Source organism: Bos javanicus, chromosome 1 (genome assembly GCF_032452875.1).
Source record: "Bos javanicus breed banteng chromosome 1, ARS-OSU_banteng_1.0, whole genome shotgun sequence".
Lineage (NCBI taxonomy): Eukaryota > Metazoa > Chordata > Mammalia > Artiodactyla > Bovidae > Bos > Bos javanicus.
Window position 1 is genome coordinate 97,985,011 of NC_083868.1, and position 18,986 is coordinate 98,003,996.

At 38.7% G+C, this 18,986-nt stretch overlaps 1 protein-coding gene across 8 annotated transcripts in view; it reads left to right on the top strand.

The window, feature by feature from the left end:
* Positions 1 to 18,986, top strand: part of MECOM (MDS1 and EVI1 complex locus) — a 629,513-nt gene that overhangs the window by 287,766 nt on the left and 322,761 nt on the right. For all 8 annotated transcript variants that reach the window (XM_061416511.1, XM_061416535.1, XM_061416544.1 and 5 more), the window contains exon 2: positions 13,818 to 14,155. In XM_061416511.1, coding sequence (XP_061272495.1) covers positions 13,818 to 14,155 — 338 coding nt within the window. The remainder of the gene's footprint in view (positions 1 to 13,817; positions 14,156 to 18,986) is intronic.

The window sequence follows — 18,986 nt, forward strand, 5'->3', positions numbered from 1 at the left end:
ATGAAAAATGGATATTTCAACCAATTATTTCATCAACTAAGCAACATGATGCCAAAAGATTTTATTTAGCTTAACTTTATTTAATAGCTCAAATATTAACTTAGCTATACTCAATAGCTATAACCTATTTAAAAGCAGTTTGTTAAAGAAGATTCACTGGACTAAATCCATAAAATGATCAACAGAAGCATAAAACAAATCACTAAATTTTGCTTATTCAGGAGAATAATATTAATACCTAGATCTAAGTAAGAATAATTTTATATAATTTTGATATAAATAGGCAGCACAGTATTATATATATATATATATATATACATACACACTATAAAATACGAAGTTACAAATATTTGGTTTTTGGTATTTTATTTGTGAAGCACCTTGATGAATAAATAGATTCTTTGGGGGATTTTTTTTTACCATATAAATGCAGCTCTCAAAATTTATTTTTCTACTTTTGCTTTTGTTTAAGTTTCTTTGACCATCATAGGCATATATGGATATTATTTGGGAAAGGACCATCATCAGTTGAGTGGTGTGGGACACCAGAATATCTAGTCCTGAGTGATCTGGCCAGTCATCCCTCTGTATACAGTGCTGTTCTGAGGTCAGCCAGAACTCTCTCTGGTCTGTTTGGCACAACTTTCAATTCAAACTGGAAGATAATGTTGTGGTTTGGGCCATTTATAGGCTGGTGGGAGTTTTACTGGCTCACAGCAGTCCCACCTGGTTTACAGGAGAACTTTTAGTCTTATTTTTCAGTGAAGTAGACCAAGCAGAAGTACATTTTTTACTAGTTACTGACAGGGAAACCATCCACTTCTCCATGTGGTTTTCTCTTGGCTTATTTTGTAATGAAAATGTGGGCAAGGCTGTTTTAGAACCTGTTGGTTTCATCATTTTATGAGTTATTTAGAAGGTGTGACAGTAAATCATGCCTTTCTTTTTGAAACTTACATTACTATGAAGAACTTGGTGCACCTCAGAAATGCCTGTAAATGACAACTGCATTTCCACCGAGAATGGAAATAAGAGGTTTATTCTTGTTACATTTTTAAATTGAGGTTTAATTGTCATATAACATTATATTAGCTGGAGAAGGGAATGGCAGTCCACTCCAGTAACTTGCCTGGAGAATCCCATGGACAGAGGAGCCTGGCGGGCCACAGTCCATGGGGGTCACAAAGAGTTGGACAGGACGAGCGACTAGCACTATTATATTAGTTTCAGGTGTACTTATTTGATGTTTACATGTATTGCAAAATAATCATCACAATAAGTCTAGTTAACATTGTCACCATATAATTATAATTTTTTTTTTGTAATGAGGACTTTTAAGATTTACTCTTAGCAACTTTCAAGAATGAAATATAGTAATAGGGCTTCCCTGGTGGCTCAGATGGTAAAGAATCTGCCTGCAGTACAGGAGACCCAGGTTTGATTCCTGGGTCAGGAAGATCCCCTGGAGAAGGGAATGGTAACCCATTCCAGTATTTTTGCCTGGAGAATTTCACGGACAGAGAAGCCTGGCAGGCTAAAGTCCATGGGGTTGCAAAGAGTTAAACATGACTGAGCGGCTAACACACACACATTATTAACTATGCTATTATTAACTAGTCACCATGCTGTACATTACATCACCATGATTTATTTATTTTATAACCAGAAATTTGTACCTTTAGACTCCCTTCACCCAGTTCACCGACTTCTGTAGATTGACCCAGAAATAGTTACTTTTATTCAACTCTTAAACAGTCATCACTCTTCATAACTTCCTTTTAGATCTTATTTTACCACGTAATCATATACCTGTTGCCATCTTTGTCTTTATTACTCAACTCTAGGTTTCTTGAGGGCAGAAATTTGATCTTATTCAAATCTATATGTAGCCATAGCAACTTGCACAGTCCTAGGTACAGCATGGTGTCAAATCATTGTTTTGGAATGGGTAAATGACTAAAGTCTGAGAAGCAGCATCTTGGGCAAAGAATATCACCCCTACACTTCAATTATCTAAGTCCTCTCCTTATGCTAGAAAAGAGTTTTAATCTGGGCACTTTTGTAGTCTATCACAAAATTTCAATTGGAATGTGCAATTGAAGCAGTGGCACACAACTGGTAAAGTCTGGGACATCTGTTTAATCCTTCACTCTCATAGTTTGGAGCCCACCAAAGATTTTGAAAGTCAAATGTACATTTATTCCACAGAGGAAACTTTATCAACCAGTGCAAAAGTTTACTGGCACTAGCTGGTGATATAATGGGTAGTTTAAATCCTGCTAACTGCAAATAATTTTTCAACAGTGTTTATGATTGTGGTAGAGTTTAGTGAGGCAGAAGGACAGATAACATAAATATTTCAACAAAAGCCGATTGTACTGGAGCCATAAATAAATTAGACCCAGTTTGTAAATAAATTTAGTTTTTGCCAACAAACATTTATAATCCTCTCTTGCTGCAAATGATAGTAATTTATATAGAAGAGGTCCTGAATGCCTTTCTTTAAAAGTCAGTTCTCATTAGGAGGCAGTGCCTGGTGCCCGTCAAGTGTCTTAGACTGTGTGACTCAATTAGACATGAAGGATACTGTACAGACCACCTAATGCTACTAGTTGTTGTACATGTTGACAATGACAATTTCCAGAGATCATACATAGCTTGGTAGTCTATGAAGTTGTCATATTATATCATTCCCTTAAATACCTAGCTTGTGTTACCACTTAACAATGTTGAAATTACCCCTCTCAAATCATAAGTGCTATTTAGTGTATGTATACACGTATGCATGACACATCTGTTCATATTTTCCCTGAAAACATTTTTTTATTAACGTGTATAATGTTTTCTCAAATTAAAAAAAAAACAAACCTTCACGTTTTTTCAATGACATTCCATGCATCCCCACGGTTTTGAATGATTTTACGTTTAATATGATGTAGTGTTGGGGAACTCAATATAGGGGCCTTTAGAGTTTGAAATGGGGGCAGAAAATTGCACTTCTTGGAACCATCTAAACTTATTTTACACCGAAGATGCTGTATTTGCCGTGGGACCAGAATCCATGCTGAAATCAGCTGAATCAAGGAACTTTCCCCACAGAATCACTTTAAGCTCAGAAGTCATTCCTGTTTTTGTTACCAAGCCTTGTGAGAACAAGGATCATTGTTCATTTTCATATAAAGCCTAATTTTGAAACCAACTACATTTAATTTTGGGGTACTCTCTGCTCTTTATCAAACTCAGAGTGTGGTTAGGTTAGGCTTCTATTGCTTGTTCACATTCCTTTTTATCGGCAAGCCACTGCTACAACTCCCTCTTCTGCCAGACAAGCATAATTATTTTCTTTTCTTTATGTAGGATTCCTGGATATAAGAAAGCTCTTCTGTTTTGTAGCAACAGGGAAGGTTCTGCATCAAGTTAGCTGTGAGAATGAATTTGAACTTACATTTCCACTGTTTATTCAATTCTCCTGTACACCTATCTTTGTTTATTGTATGGTAGAAAGTGGAGGGCAATCTCATTTACTTTTTGATCTTCATCTTTGCAGGGGTTGTTTTGAATATTTTCAGCCAGTTTATATTAGAATTTGGTCTCCTTGCTTCAAAATACATTCCCCTCTTCTTCCTTTAACTTGTAGCTCCTGAGTTTTGGTCTCTCCTTCGGAGGCAAGAAGGATCTCTGCCAAAAGCCACCAAGCCACACTTAGGTAATTATAATAAACAAGTTGGGGCTCTCATTTCACATGCAGAACTGAATGAAGCAGAGCTGTGGTCAAAGAGATCCCAGTTGCTCCTCTGTTAGCAATGGCACATTAATGCACTCTCATGCTCCCCTCCCCCACTCCAACACTTTTTTTCTTTTTTTAAAGGAAGTAAATCAGGTCACTCTTTAGCATGTGAAGGGCTGTAGCTTTCTTCTGAAACCACCATCAACAACATAAACAAATTAGAGGTAGTAAACCACACATTCTGCCCACACATAAACCACAGTCCTCACCAGAGGGCAGTCTACTTAATGTGAGAATAACAGCCCAGTTTTATAAGCCTCTACTGGGAATAAATTCCAGTTTCACTGGTTAGAACAAAGTTGGGCAGCCAGAGTATAGGCTCTCCTAGGTTACATGTTGGGAGAGACCGAAGTGGAGAGACCAGGAAATATATTTTATAAGCTTCTGGTACACCAAACTTGGACCATTCTTTGGTTTTCATTATGTAGAACTGGGACTGCTTGAGTGGAATGGACCTGGGGCTGAACTTGTCCAATGTGCTTATTTTATGGAAGGGGAGTCAGAGACCCCTCAAAAGCTACGACTCTCAAGCTCTTAAGGTTGCTCTGGGCAGGGAAGACATATTGCTGAATCCAGACCTCCACATCTGGGCATGCACCACTCCTGCTTTTCCTGAGTGCAAATGGCATAGTTTACAACTGCCAACTTGACCCATACAGGAGTTATAAAATATTCCCTATACCTTCCTGATGCTGATACGCTTCCTTTCCTGACAATGGTGAGTCCTCAACTAATGTGTCCAGCCCTAAACTAATGTGTTCCGTCATCAGTAAATTCCTGCCTGTGATAGTCTTTTCTTAAATACCTGTTTAAACAGTAATTTAGATAAGAGTGTCCCATTTGTGTGCAACAGGAAATGCCTGCCTTCTTTTAGATATGCTGGCAAATAATTACTGTAGATACGGCTTGAATACTGAAAGGCTGTACTCTGGTCATTTCGGACTGCCTGAGAGCAACCACCCAGTCTGCTGCAACATAATTTCAGGGCATTTCTATTTTACTCTAAATGAATCTGAAGGAAAATCACTTTGGGGATATAAAAAGCTTAGGAGAAAAGCCATCAGGTCAAAGGTTGCCTAAAGACTCTTAAAAATTTGTCTTACTATAAGGGAGTCACGGCACAAAGTTATAACGTAAGAGAAACCATATCTGATGTGTGATAAGTCTGTTCTTACCTAGTCATTCCAGTGGGTATTGGCGATCCTGTCTCCCTTAACAACAGAATGAGCCAAACATTAACCAGGTCGTGTTTTTCCTTGGAGTAGTACCCATACAGCGTTTAATGTCTTTATTTTAGCTGTTTTAGATCTGTAAGTAGATACCAGAGGGTTTCTTTATTGGTACCTCAACTGTGAATTTTCTGGCAATTTCTTTCCATAACCCGTTTTAAAAAGCTTAGTTCCATCTCTGATGAGGAACTTTTAGAAGTGGTCAAACTCATTTCATAAGAGCTTTAGAAGCTACCAGTTTAATTCACAAAACATACTTGTTTAGTGAAATGTCTGTGAAATTTCAACAAGAGTGGAGAAACGCTTAACCAGAGTTAAAACCCCAGGATAAATGAGAGGTATGCCACAATCCTATGAAGAAGACAAATGTTTGTTCACGGATTTGGTCCTTTACTTTCAACCCCTGTGGTATTTTTTGCCATCTTCCTTGCTTGCCTCCCAACACTCTTTCATACTTTTAGGGTCTTTTTGACAGCACATACGTAAAATATTTTTAGAAAACACTGGAGGAAAAAATTCCACAAGGAAGAAATGGAATACTCTGGTACAAGGAAGTAGCAAATACTAAAGGTGCAAGGAAGTTAGAAGGTCATTAAAAAAAATTCCATGTGCCAAGCGATGTTGATACATTATTTCACAATAAGTAGTGCTCTCTGGAGACACGGATTCTTCAAATGCAGTCCAGTGTTAACAGATTCCGCGATGTCTACTTGTGACGCCTCTCTGGAGGCAGCACATTCTAAAGACCAGTTCCGTCAGCAGCCTCCATCCTATTCGTGCTTGCGAAGTCGCTTCAGTCATGTCTGACTCTTTAAGACCCTATGGACTGTAGCCTGTCTGGCTCCTCTGTCCATGGGATTCTCCAGGCAAGCATACTGGAGTGGGTTGCCATTCCCGCCTCCAGGAGATCCTCCCGACCCCAGGGATCCAACCCACCTTCTCTTACCAGGATCTTTACCAATAGCGCCACCTGGGAAGCCTATGAGATGCTTCGATTTTCCCAGCCTGTGCCTCTGACCCTTACTACGGTCCTTCAAAGCTAGTTTAAGTCAGTTTTCTGGAAATTCGTTTCCCTCACTTTTACTAGTTTCCTTTCTTCCTTTCGTTGGGATCTTAAATTTCATTATCTTGGGGCCATTCTCACAGACTATTCTGCGGGCCAGTGCACAGCCTCCTTCTTTGTTCTGTTTGTGCGTCTGGCATGACTTGGGCTCCACCCTTTCCCCAAGCCCAGTGCGTGGTGATTGGTTGCGTCGCTGGTGCAGAAGAGCTGGCTCCCAGGTCCTCCGCTTCCTCGCCAACAGGCCTGGGTCACCGCTCTGGAATTGTCCTAACAAGGGAAGAAGAGCATGTCCGGTTTGAATTTTGGAAGGAAATTGATGTCTTCCCCCTCCCCTCCCCGCCCCACCATTAGCAGGCACCGACTCATGGACTCGTGTTCATGCGCTCACGTCCTACCAGGAGGTCCCTGGTGGGGCTTGAGGTTTGGCAGCGCCTGCCTTGCTCGCGGAGCTGGGCACGCATCCGCAGCTCGCAGCCACGTGTAATCCTTCCTGTCTGCTCGCCACTTGGGCACAAAGTCCCAGCACTCGGGCCCACCCTCTTCTTTAGGAGCAATTAACCTTTACTACAGAGCTTCCTTTGAAGTTTGCTCATGTTTTTATTACAAAACTGCAATGAGGAACATAATGGGGGGAAATGTCTAAATTTCGGAGTTACCTAATCTGTTCAATTCCCGTGCTGGTCTCCTCCTGGCAGTTGTTTCATGTAGTTATGATCTCAACCAGTCTGCCTGAGATTTCAAACCATGTTTCTGTCTCAGCCTATTTTTAAGATTAGTGAGCTATTACACACATGCACACTACAAACGCACACTGATGTGTCTATTATGCGCTTAAGTGTATACGGCTGCATATATAGAACTTGTTCCTTGTTTAATGTCTAGGGAAATTTTTTTTTTACTTCAGAGACAAGCTAGGTATATGTGCTTTTAATGTTAACTTTAAACTCTAGTTGCTAAATATTTTCTCTCAATGGACTTACGTGAAGAAGAGTGGAAAATTATTTATGCTAGTATCACTAATGATAATGCTGAGTGATAAGTATTATGACGCGTACAGAATGCTATTAACGGTGAAATTTTGGATTTTGAATGGCATCTGCCCAGAAGATTTGCAGTTAAGCTAGGCAGAGGGGCCAAGTGAAACAAATGGTGAGTTATATAAAACCCACAAAAGAGACGGCATTTTAGGCCAGCCTTGCAAATAAGAACCAAAGAATTATGAGTGAAATGGCATTTTTTTTTTCCTAGACTGCCGTTCACAGGAGCTCAAATAAATGAAATCATTTTTCTCTGCTTTTCACTCAGCAGTAAATCATTGGTAATCTAAGGTTGGTAGAAAAGCAACTGTGAAGCTCAAAGAAAATACAAGAGAATCTTTTTTTTTTTTTTCCTTAGGATGGGTAAGGACTTTCTAAGAAAAATGTAAAAATCACAAAGGAAAAATAGACTTCATTCCATACAAGTTAAAAATTTTGTACAACACAAGCTCCATTAAAAAACCAAATGATAAGTGATCTACTGGGGATAGTAGCAAAAAGCTATATCAAAGGGCTCATTTCTTTATCATTAGTAAGACAGACCAATAAAAGCCCAGTTTCAACTGGACAGAAACAATGAGTAATTTGCAAAAGGGGAAATGGGAATGACAAAATATTTAGTCTTAGTAATCACTGAGATGTGAATTAAAGCAACAATAGATATACAGTCTTTTCTGTTGTATTAATACATTTTAAAAACAAGACATAATAATAAATACCAGTATGATGGCTTGGAGTATAAATTGGTATCCAGCTCTGAGAAGCAATCTGTCAATACTCACTCAGCTTTCTTCTAGGAATATAACCTAAATAGGGTGAACATAAATATTTATATGAAAAAATGTTTATTTTAGTGGTATTTATGGTATCAGAAAATTAGAAGCAAGATAAATAAATACTATGGAAATAGTTAATTTATTATGGGTTTATATTATGGAATATAATGCAGCAATTAAAATGTAGTTTAATGTTTTTAAACCCATAAGGAAGTGTTCATAATATCAAGTGAGAAAAGTGAAAAAACAAGCTATTCACATAGTAGGGCCACAATTTTGAAAAAACAAACATACCTTAAAACATATCTTTAAAGAAAAAAAAGCAAGTTGCCTAGGAGTTAAAGAGAGGACTGGATTTGAACAGCTGGGTTCTAGTCTCAGCTGACTTTGGATATACTGGTTAGCATCCGTGGGTATCAGGTTGCACATTTGCAAAATGGAAGATTATCCTTCTTTTTTTTTTTTTTTTTGACTTTATGATGGTGCAAAAAGTATATAAATTCAGTATAAACTGTAGCTTGATTTTTGAATATTTATAGTTTTCTCCCTGGATTGTGAGAGAATATAGATACATCTGCGGAGGTTATTATTATCAGTATTATTTCTGCAATTTCATCTTTGTAGATTCTGATATGTTTTTAAAATGCAACTCTCCTCAGGTGGAAACCTTTTGTTAGTTATTCCAAGAGTCATAGAAATAAATATAATCCAATATAAATGGAGCCTTGGTCTCCAGGGATATTAGAACACTTAAAAGTTGAATTGAAGAATTTGATTTCCAAGAGCATTTCCCAAGTCATTTGCCTCAAATCCAACAATAAACTTATCTTTCTGTCCTTTTTCAGTTAATGACACACTTAAAGGATGCAAGAAGCAAATTCCAGTAGCAGGTAGTTCAGATCCAAGAAATTACAAGGGTTATTTATCTTTATGGGAGCACTGATGTATATAGCACTTCTTACCTGATACTTACCTATTGTAAATGTGCCCAATCTGTCAATCTGATATCTGAGCAATTCTTTAATTAACTGTAGTTATAGCTCAGGAAGAAGATTTACCAGTTTTTCCTCAATAACACACATTTAATGGAGATATGATAATTGAGGTAGTTTGTCATTTAGATGAAAGGTTTTAGCAGCTTTTTGGATAGTTCTTGAGTAAGGTACCTTGAGACATTAGTTGATAAACTGCATATGTTGTTGAAAATTTCTTAATGCTAGATGACACTGAAATATTGTTGCATGTTTTGATACATAAAACTCAGCAGTTTTGTATTTCCATTTTTTGTCATCACAGCCCTTTTTATATTTAATTCCAATGATACAGGATTAACAGTGGCTTGAAAACAAATTGCCTGGCTTTGCACATACATTTAATGCCTGTGTGTGGATGAATAGGACCATAAGTCTTTCTCCTGGGTTTGCTTGACCTATATAAGCTGTTCTTTAAGTTTAATTGGAATTATTTTGCTATTGTAAGCAGAACTGCATTCAGGTTTTAAATTCAAATTCTTCTGTGCAGCAGCCTAGGCACGTATGTGTATTTTGTCTCCACAGGAATTGAAATCCAAACTCACTAGTTTAAAAATTATGCATTGGGAAAGTTTGTGGGTAACTCAAAGGTCATGGGGTCAGCAATGGTTGTGGGGCGGGGGTGGGGGGTGGTGGGGGACCAGATGAGTTTCCCTCTATCCCTTTTTAAGGTTTGGGATTACTTTGATGGCACTGACAGTATGACTAGTTTAACCCTTTCAGGAAATAGGGGAGATTTTACTGACCATTAATGGATAATTACTGGAGGAAATAGTTCTATTCATTTGGATGCATTTTTGTTTCCTGCTGCTTAAATGGATAAGTCTATAGGTTACACAATGTCTTCCAGTTTTTAAGCACTTCTTGAAGAAACCAAAATCTTCATAATGGATGATAAATCCCTTTAAGAATCTTTAACTACATTTGCAGTAGTTAAATGTTAGCATTCTAGAGAGATGTTTTTGTATGTTTTTAGCTGTATAAAGAGTGTTGGTGAACTTTTGGCTCTTAGGTTGAAGTGCAAAATCTCCCTAAAGAATAAAATTAATAGACTTTATCAAGGGTGTTGGAACCCTGAAGTATATTTCTCTGATAGTATTTCTTTGGGGCATTATAAAAATTGTTTATTTTAATGTTGGATTTGGAGTAAAGTTTCTAATCTGTAATGTTCCATTTTTGTGGGTTTAAAGGTGCTTTCCAGGATCAAAATAATTTCCAATATTTAATAGAAAAATATTGATTTGTTTTAATAGTCAATGAAATTATATGTTAGGTTAATTATCTCTTTAACAAGTATTTTTAAAGCATCTTTATGAAGATCACTTGGAGAATTCCTAAGAAGTATGAGTTTTGAAGCTTCCCTTTAAGAGTCTATTTCCTAGTTTGGAATAAAAGGTTATTCTTATTAAACTCTAAATAGCAATATGCAGCATTATTTGATCATCAGACTGAGGAAGGAAATTGTGTAAGAGCTCAAAAGAAGGGAAATACTTATGTTAAATGGGATGGCAAGGAGATAAGTTGGGAGTTGACATAGAGAATGACTAGAAGTTGGATGGGTAAAGGGGAAGAGAGAAACAGAGGAAATGCTTACTGAGCCCAGAAGATCAGATCAGATCAGATCAGTCGCTCAGTCATGTCTGACTCTTTGCGACCCCATTAAACACAGCACGCCAGGCCTCCCTGTCCATCACCAACTCCCAGAGTTCACTGAGACTCACGTCCATCGAGTCAGTGATGCCATCCAGCCATCTCATCCTCTGTCGTCCCCTTCTCCTCCTGCCCCCAATCCCTCCCAACATCAGAGTCTTTTCCAATGAGTCAACTCTTCGCATGAGGTGGCCAAAGTACTGGAGTTTCAGCTTTAGCATCATTCCTTCCAAAGAAATCCCAGGGCTGATCTCCTTTAGAATGGACTGGTTGGATCTCCTTGCAGTCCAAGGGACTCTCAAGAGTCTTCTCCAACACCACAGTTCAAAAGCATCAATTCTTTGGCACTCAGCCTTCTTCACAGTCCAACTCTCACATCCATACATGACCACAGGAAAAACCATAGCCTTGACTAGACGAACCATTGTTGGCAAAGTAATGTCTCTGCTTTTGAATATGCTATCTAGGTTGGTCATAACTTTCCTTCCAAGGAGTAAGCGTCTTTTAATTTCATGGCTGCAGTCACCATCTGCAGTGATTTTGGAGCCCAGAAAGATAAAGTCTGACACTGTTTCCACTGTTTCCCCATTTATTTCCCATGAAGTGGTAGGACCGGATGCCATGATCTTCGTTTTCTGAATGTTGAGCTTTAAGCCAACTTTTTCACTCTCCACTTTCACTTTCATCAAGAGGCTTTTGAGTTCCTCTTCACTTTCTGCCATAAGGGTGGTGTCATCTGCATATCTGAGGTTATTGATATTTCTCCCGGCAATCTTGAGTCCAGCTTGTGTTTCTTCCAGTCCAGCGTTTCTCATGATGTACAGAAGATAGAGATAAGTTTATTCTGGCCTGGGGACTCCTACTGAGGAGTATTGAGATTAAAAGAGAAAGAATGGTTTCAGAATGAGAGAGATTCTGTTCCAAGCCTATTTTACTTGTGGACATTGGGAATTACTGGAGGCTACTGCATAGAGAAATTTATATACCAGGAAGATAAATTCAGCAGCATTGTACAGGCTCAGTGTGAAAGGACTGGAAAGATGTTAGAGGTCTAGAGACCCATTTAGAGGACTGTTAAAAAATTCAGGAATGAAAACATGGATTGAAAGAATGGGGTGAAGGTAAAAATCTTACAAGAAGAATGGACAGCATTTAATGACTGAATAGATTGAGGATGAAGGAGACAAAATATCCATGTTATTTTAAAACCTTGAACATGGATAATTTGAGGGAAAATATTATTTTTAATAGAAATGGGGAAATGGGAGGACACTTGATTTGAAGGTAGATGATAATATGCAAGATTTTGGATATGCTGAACTTGAATGATAATGAGCTTGTTATGTTGAGATCAGATGTCTCATTGAAATAAGGCTGGGTCTTGATTTGACGCTTAGTTTAAATGGCATTATCTCATTTAACTCAAGAACCAAGCACTTCATTAGAAAGATACTTTTGCATGTATAATCACTTTGCACTTCACAAAACTTTAAGAGGAGTCATACTTGATGGACAATTTTTAATAGGTGTTATGGTTAATTAAATTCCATAATGACTCAAAGAAGGCATTGGGAGTAGAACTCAGATATTCTACCCTCTAGCCCAATAAAGTATCTTTGAAGATTTTAATAATTCATAGAACTGTAAGGTTGATGGGATCTAAAGTGTCATCTAGTCTAGTCATTAATCTAAAGCTACAATTCCTCCATATCAACCCTAATTCATGGCTATCTAGGCTATATTAGAACCCCGTGCTGGGGAACTTTAGGTGACCCATTTAACTTTGGATGGCTCTGATTGAAGTCTGTCGTCTTGTAATTTTAAGCCATTTTTCTTAGTTCCCCCATTGAATATCTACAAATTGAACAAATTAGATATGACTCTCAGTCTGTAATCCTAGTGGAAACATGTGTTTATTTTCTTTAAGGTAACAAATCCCCTTCAACTGGTGGGAAATGCATACTTAGTTATTATTCTTTATGCTTCCTCCATTCCAAAGATGCGGAAAGATTTTAAGGCTGATGTGGTGTGGTCATTTACTTCAGCATGGGGCTGTACTGCTCCAGGGAGCCCTTGGAGCTCCAGGGTTGAGGGTGCAAACTCCTAGTTTCTCTCTTCCGCTCTCCCTTCAAAGATGGTCTTGCCATCTCCTCCAGGCAAGACCTCTGCTCCATGCAGAGTCTCTCTGCTGCTAAGTCACTTCAGTCGTGTCCGACTCTGTGCGACCCCGTAGACGGCAGCCCACCAGGCTCCCCCGTCCCTGGGATTCTCCAGGCAAGAACACTGGAGTGGGTTGCCATTTCCTTCTCCAAGGCATGAAAGTGAAAAGTGAAAGTGAAGTCGCTCAGTCGTGTCTGCCTCTTAGCAACCCCATGGACTGCAGCCTATCAGGCTCCTCCGTCCATGGGATTTTCCAGGCAAGAGTACTGGAGTGGGGCGCCATTGCCTTCTCCGAGAGTCTCTCTGATCTCTACTTTTCTCAGTCTGGAGGAAATTTACTCTCTTTTTTGGTACACTCCATGACACCATCTTCTCTTTGTTCCCTCTGGGAAATTCACCTAATTTCTTCAATGATTTTAGCTTTTATAAATGTCCAGAGGAAGCACTAGCATCAAATAACTTTAACTCTCTGTTCTGCGTAAGCTACTGAGGCAAAGAAATACCACAGGCTCAATGGTATGTTTGAAATGGGAAAGGAAAAACAGAGAAAGAACAAACATAAATTAACCTTTCAATAAATAATCTTGCCATATGAACTTAAGTCTTGTGGCTCATGGAAGCCTTTGGACTCTCTTGTGACTCTACTACAATTTAGTCCAAGATACCTCTGCACGATATAACTTTCTAAGACATTGTATAATGCTATCAGCTCCCAATTTGGGATGGTTTGCAGAGTTGTAGTTACACATATGTTTACTCTTAATCTCTACTTTATTCATAATAATAATTAAATTGCTGATTGTTTCCCAGCTGGATAATAGATTGAGCTGGCCCATGAGAGTACTGACAGTCAAAGATTAGCTCATTTGATTTATGGATTCAACAGAGATAAACCAAAGAGGAAATAATCCCTTCCCCCCGCTTCATCTGTGAATAACAGAGGTTTTAATGAAGGCATATTTTAACAATGGTCTTTCCTATTTTTTTTTTTAAAGAGCAACAGCATTATAAAGTGAAAATTGGGATGTGGAATTCTGTCTCTTTTATATTAGTAGAAATTTATGAAGTTTTTATTTATTCACAGATAATGAGTGTGTATATGGCAGCTACCCTGAAATTCCTTTGGAAGAAATGCCAGATGCAGATGGAGTAGCTGGTGCTCTGTCCCTCAGTATTCAAGAGCCATGCTCTCCAGCCACATCCAGTGAAGCGTTCACTCCAAAGGAGGGCTCTCCTTACAAAGCCCCCATCTACATCCCTGATGATATCCCCATTCCTGCTGAGTTTGAACTTCGAGAGTCAAATATGCCTGGAGCAGGCCTTGGAATATGGACCAAAAGGAAAATTGAAGCAGGTGAAAAGTTTGGGCCTTATGTGGGAGAGCAGAGGTCAAACCTGAAAGACCCTAGTTACGGATGGGAGGTAAGAATATCTTTTGAGTTAATACCTGTATGTATATTAAGATGTGTAAAGAAGAGATTACTTTTAAAAATGTCCATAATATAAGCAAATTCCATTTGTTGCAAAATATCTTCAAATGGAGTTTTAAGGATGAACCTCTCTTACAATTTTCACTGCTTTATAGAAACAAAGTATTGCTTGAAAGTATGGCATGATGGAAAGGAACCCAACTAATGAATGGTCAGAGGATAGTGTCTTGAAAATGTATTAAAGGATACAAATATAGTTCTTAAATTAATATTTGGAAACATTAAAGGTGGCCATCCCTAAGGTATGTGGCATAAGCAAACAGAATAGTCGTATGACATGTTTATTGTATTTTGTCTGTACTTTTTTGGCAAGTGGGCTTGGAAGATTGGAGGAAACATTTGTTTTCTCCATCTTGTAGCTTTGAGTTAATTTGGTTTTACATTCATTTTACATGTTTATTTTACTCTGTATTCTAATATATTTTCCCCCTCTTTTGGTCATCCCGATTTGATTATACATGTCTCCAGAATATGTGTACTGTACTGAATCTTGTGATGGTTATTTATATTCAGATTGATTTAATGAGTAATTCATGTATAAACATGGCAGCAAAAAGCAATATGAAAATCAGTTGCTAGTTTCAGCCATTCTTTTTTAGAGAACTCATCTGGAAATATGTAAGAAAGGGAAGTTATGTTCTGATTACAAAATCTAAATTAATTTTATTTTGATAAGGACAGGTAAACTAGTTATTCTCTTGAGTTTATAATTTTTGTACAAAATTAGTGTGTGTGTATATATATATATATGTATATGTATATATATTCCCCACTTATTTTTATAACTTGAAAATTTTTGTAGTTATATTACAGCATCATATTTTCTGGAATAGCTGACCTATATCTGAAAAACTTGTAGGTAATTTCTATATGGACAAGAAAGTGTTTTTTGGAGATATGATTGACCTTTGGTTTTACAGTTTCAGTTAGATAGAAGTCGGATAAACTAGATTTATTTTAGTATGTTCTCTTAATATTTATGATCTGGTTAGCTTTTAAAATAGAAATAAATATGCAGTGCCTTCAGGACTTAATTTCAAATTTTGTCCCTTTGCTTTATCTGTGTTCCCTTGTGAAATCTGCTCAAAATGCCATAATAAAAACAATTCTTATTCAAATTCTGAAATGCTAAAAGTTAAGATCCAGATTTGACATAATTACAAGTGAGAAATCCTTCCTTAGTTTTGCTCTTGACCACAGCTCTGGTAAAGTGGTTTAGCTACACTACTTCTAGACGTGTCTATTGATAAGAGATTTTTAAAAAATCACTGTAGCATTAACTGATATGTGAGTTGAATACATTTTAAACCAAATGCGTACAAACTTTACGTCATTATCGTTCACCTTAAAATAATGGCTATAAACATTCCACTAATAAGTAACTCATTAACTCATTAAACTTTTATTACAAAATCTCTAGAGTTAAACAACAAGTGCAGTACTGCTGGAGATTTTCCAGAAGGCTTGGAATAAAACAAGACTTAATAATGAAATCATTTTGCAATTCCAGGGTTGGTAAATGCAGGTCTGTGCCTCTTTAAACGGAGAAGGCAATGGCAACCCACTCCAGTACTCTTGCCTGGGAAATCCCATGGACAAAGGAGCCTGGTAGGCTACAGTCCAGGGGGTGGTGAAGAGTCACACACGACTGAGCGACTTCACTTTCACTTTTCACTTTCTTGCATTGGAGAAGGAAATGGCAACCCACTCCAGTGTTCTTGCCTGGAGAATCCCAGGGACGGGAGCCTGGTGGGCTGCTGTCTATGGGATCACACAGAGTCGGACACGACTGATGTGACTTAGCAGCCTCTTTAAACAGGAGACCTGTGGATTTGGGGATGAACCTGGTGATAGTTGGTAAATGCAGGGTTGGTAAATGCAGAGTTGGTAAATTCCAGGGCTGGTAAATGCAGGTCTGTGCCTCTTTAAACAGGATACCTGTAGATTTGGGGATGAACCTGATTCTAGTTCTGCATTTAGAGGAAATGTAAAAATAATTAATTTTTTTCTCCTTGGAATAAAATGTCTTTAGCACATACATGGGCAAATGCTTACCCTGAGAAATAATTATTTTCATTATGTCAAAACTGACTTATTTTGTTGCTTGGAATTCAAGATAATTTTATAACAAGTTCTGACTGTTTGCTACACATCACCATTTCCTCTCTGTCCATCAAGAATTCAGTTGATGGTCAATTCGGTGGTTTTCTTCACCACTTTAATGGTTTCCCTTGCGTTTATTTTTTTAAAATAATTTTATTTATTTATTTTTGGCTGTGTTGGGTCTTCGTTGCTGCACAGGCTTTTCTCTCATTGCGGTGAGTGGGACTGCTGTCCAATTGTGGTGCCCTAGTGGGCTTCTCACTGCGGTGGCTCTCTTGTTGCAGAGCACAGACTCTAGAGTGTATGGGCTTCAGTAGTTGTGGAACATGGGCTCAGTAGTTGTGGCTGTGGGCTCTAGAGCACAGGCTCAGTAGCTATGGGTTGGTAAATGCAGGTCTGTGCCTCTTTAAACAGGATACCTGTGGATTTGGGGATGAACCTGGTGATAGTTCTGCATTTAGAGGAAATGTAAAAATAATTAGTTGCTTAGTTGCTTTATGGCATGTGAGATCTTTCCCGACCAGGGCTGGAATCCATGTCTCCTGCATTGGCAGGCAGATTCTTACCCGCTAAGCCATCAGGGAAGCCCTGTCCTTGCTTTTGAGAGTGTGGATTGTCTGTTCTAGATGTATTGTGAACCAAGCAAGAGCAAGGGCTTTAAAAAATTTTTTTGGGGTGTAATTTTAGCCAAATTGTTATCCACAGAGGAACAGTTGAGTTCTTGACTTTAGTATTTTCTTTTTTTTTTTTTTTAATCTTACCCTGCTTAATACAAAATCTAATCATGATCAACAAAGGCACTTGCACAAAGCTTCTGACCTACTCGCATGTGCTCTTTTAAATCAGTCTTATGTCATATTTGTCCTCAACTGTAGCTGATTTCCCTCCTGTTTGGTTGGACAGATAGTTGTGATTAACCAGTGTGGCTTCTTTTTCTGATACTGTTTCATTTTTAAAAATGATGAATTGAAGGAGAAAATAACCTCTTAGGCCAAAAAGAATAAACATGAATGGAGGAAATCCAGATTCATCCAGCAGTTATTCAGTGCTACTGTCCATCAGATTCTGTACTAAATGTTTCCTTGAGAGAATCCCGGCCTATCAAAACTGAACAAGCCATTCCTATCTCTAGTACTACCCTTGCTCTTTTCTCCCTATAAAATTCCCCTCCCTATGCATTTCCTGTTTAATAAACTGGACTACTGTCTGTCCACCTGCTCAAGCCAAAAAATGGATCATCTTTGGCTCTACTGTCTCCCACACCAACCTTATCTGATTTATAGTTCCTCTGTTCTTTCAAAGCCTCCATTCTTTGCACACACTGGTCTCCATACCTGGGAATCTCCTTTTCCTTCCTGTTCCCAGCAAGTTTATATCCATTCCTCAAGTTCTCTTCTTCCATGTCATCATCCCTGATCCTCCTATTAAAAATTTAGTACTGCTTAAGTTTTTCCTCACCATAGCATTGAGTTAATCCATACTAAAAAACATAAAGCATTGTGCAGCATCCAAATTGTTTGCCTAGTTTCCCTAATATGGGCTTCCCTAGTGGCTCAGACGGTAAAGCGTCTGTCTGCAAGGCAGGAGACCCGGGTTCGATCCCTGGGTTGGGAAGATGCCCTGGAGAAGGAAATGGCAGCCCACTCCAGTATTCTTGCCTGGAAAATCCCATGGACCTAATAGAGTTTCCCTAATAGAGCAATATTTCCATGAGAGCTGGCATAGCTGTATCCTCTAAGTGCAATGTCTTGATGGTGTCCTCTCTGTGGTGCCTGTGGTGTTGTCCAGTGCTAAGTGTATTATCCAAAATAGTCAGGATTAGTCAACTCAGGCTGCTATGAACAATATATTATAGACTGGGTGGCTGAAATACCAGAAATTTATTTTCTCGCCATTCTGGAGATTAGAAATGTGAGATCAGAGTTTCAGCTGATTTTGTTCCTGGTGAGGACTCTCTTCCTGGCTAGCAGATATTGTCTTCTTGCTATGCTTTCACTTGGCTATTCCTAAGTGCATGAACATGCATACACACCCACACAGAGAGAGGGAGGGAGAGAGAAAAGGGTGGTGGTTGATACACTCTGGTGTCCTTTCTTCTTTTAAGGACACTAATCTTATTGTATCAGGACCCCACCCTTATATCTCACTGAACTTTAATTACCTCTTAAAAGCTTCCCAGGTGGCATTATGGTGAAGATTGCTCAGTCGTGTCCGACTCTGCAACCCCATGGACTGTAGCCTACCAGGATCCTCTGTCCATGGGATTTTCCAGGCAATAGTACTGGAGTGGACTGCCATTTCCTTCTCCAGGGAACTTCCCGACCCAGGGATCGAACCCAGGTCTCCCATATTGTAGACAGACACTTAACCGTCTGAGTCACTAGGGTGGCATTAGTGGTAAATAACTTGCCTGCCAGTGCTAGGAGACACAAGTGACTTCCCTGGGTTGGGAAGATCCCCTTGAGGAGGCATGCAACCCACTCTAGTATTCTTGTCTGGAGAATCCCATGGACAGAGGAGCCTGGTGGGCTATGGTCCATAGGTTTACACAGAGTCAGACATGACTGAAGTAACTCTACACAAAGGCCCTATCAACAAATGTGGTCACATTGGGTGCTAATGGTCCAACATCAAGATTTAGGGGTGACTCAAACATTTAG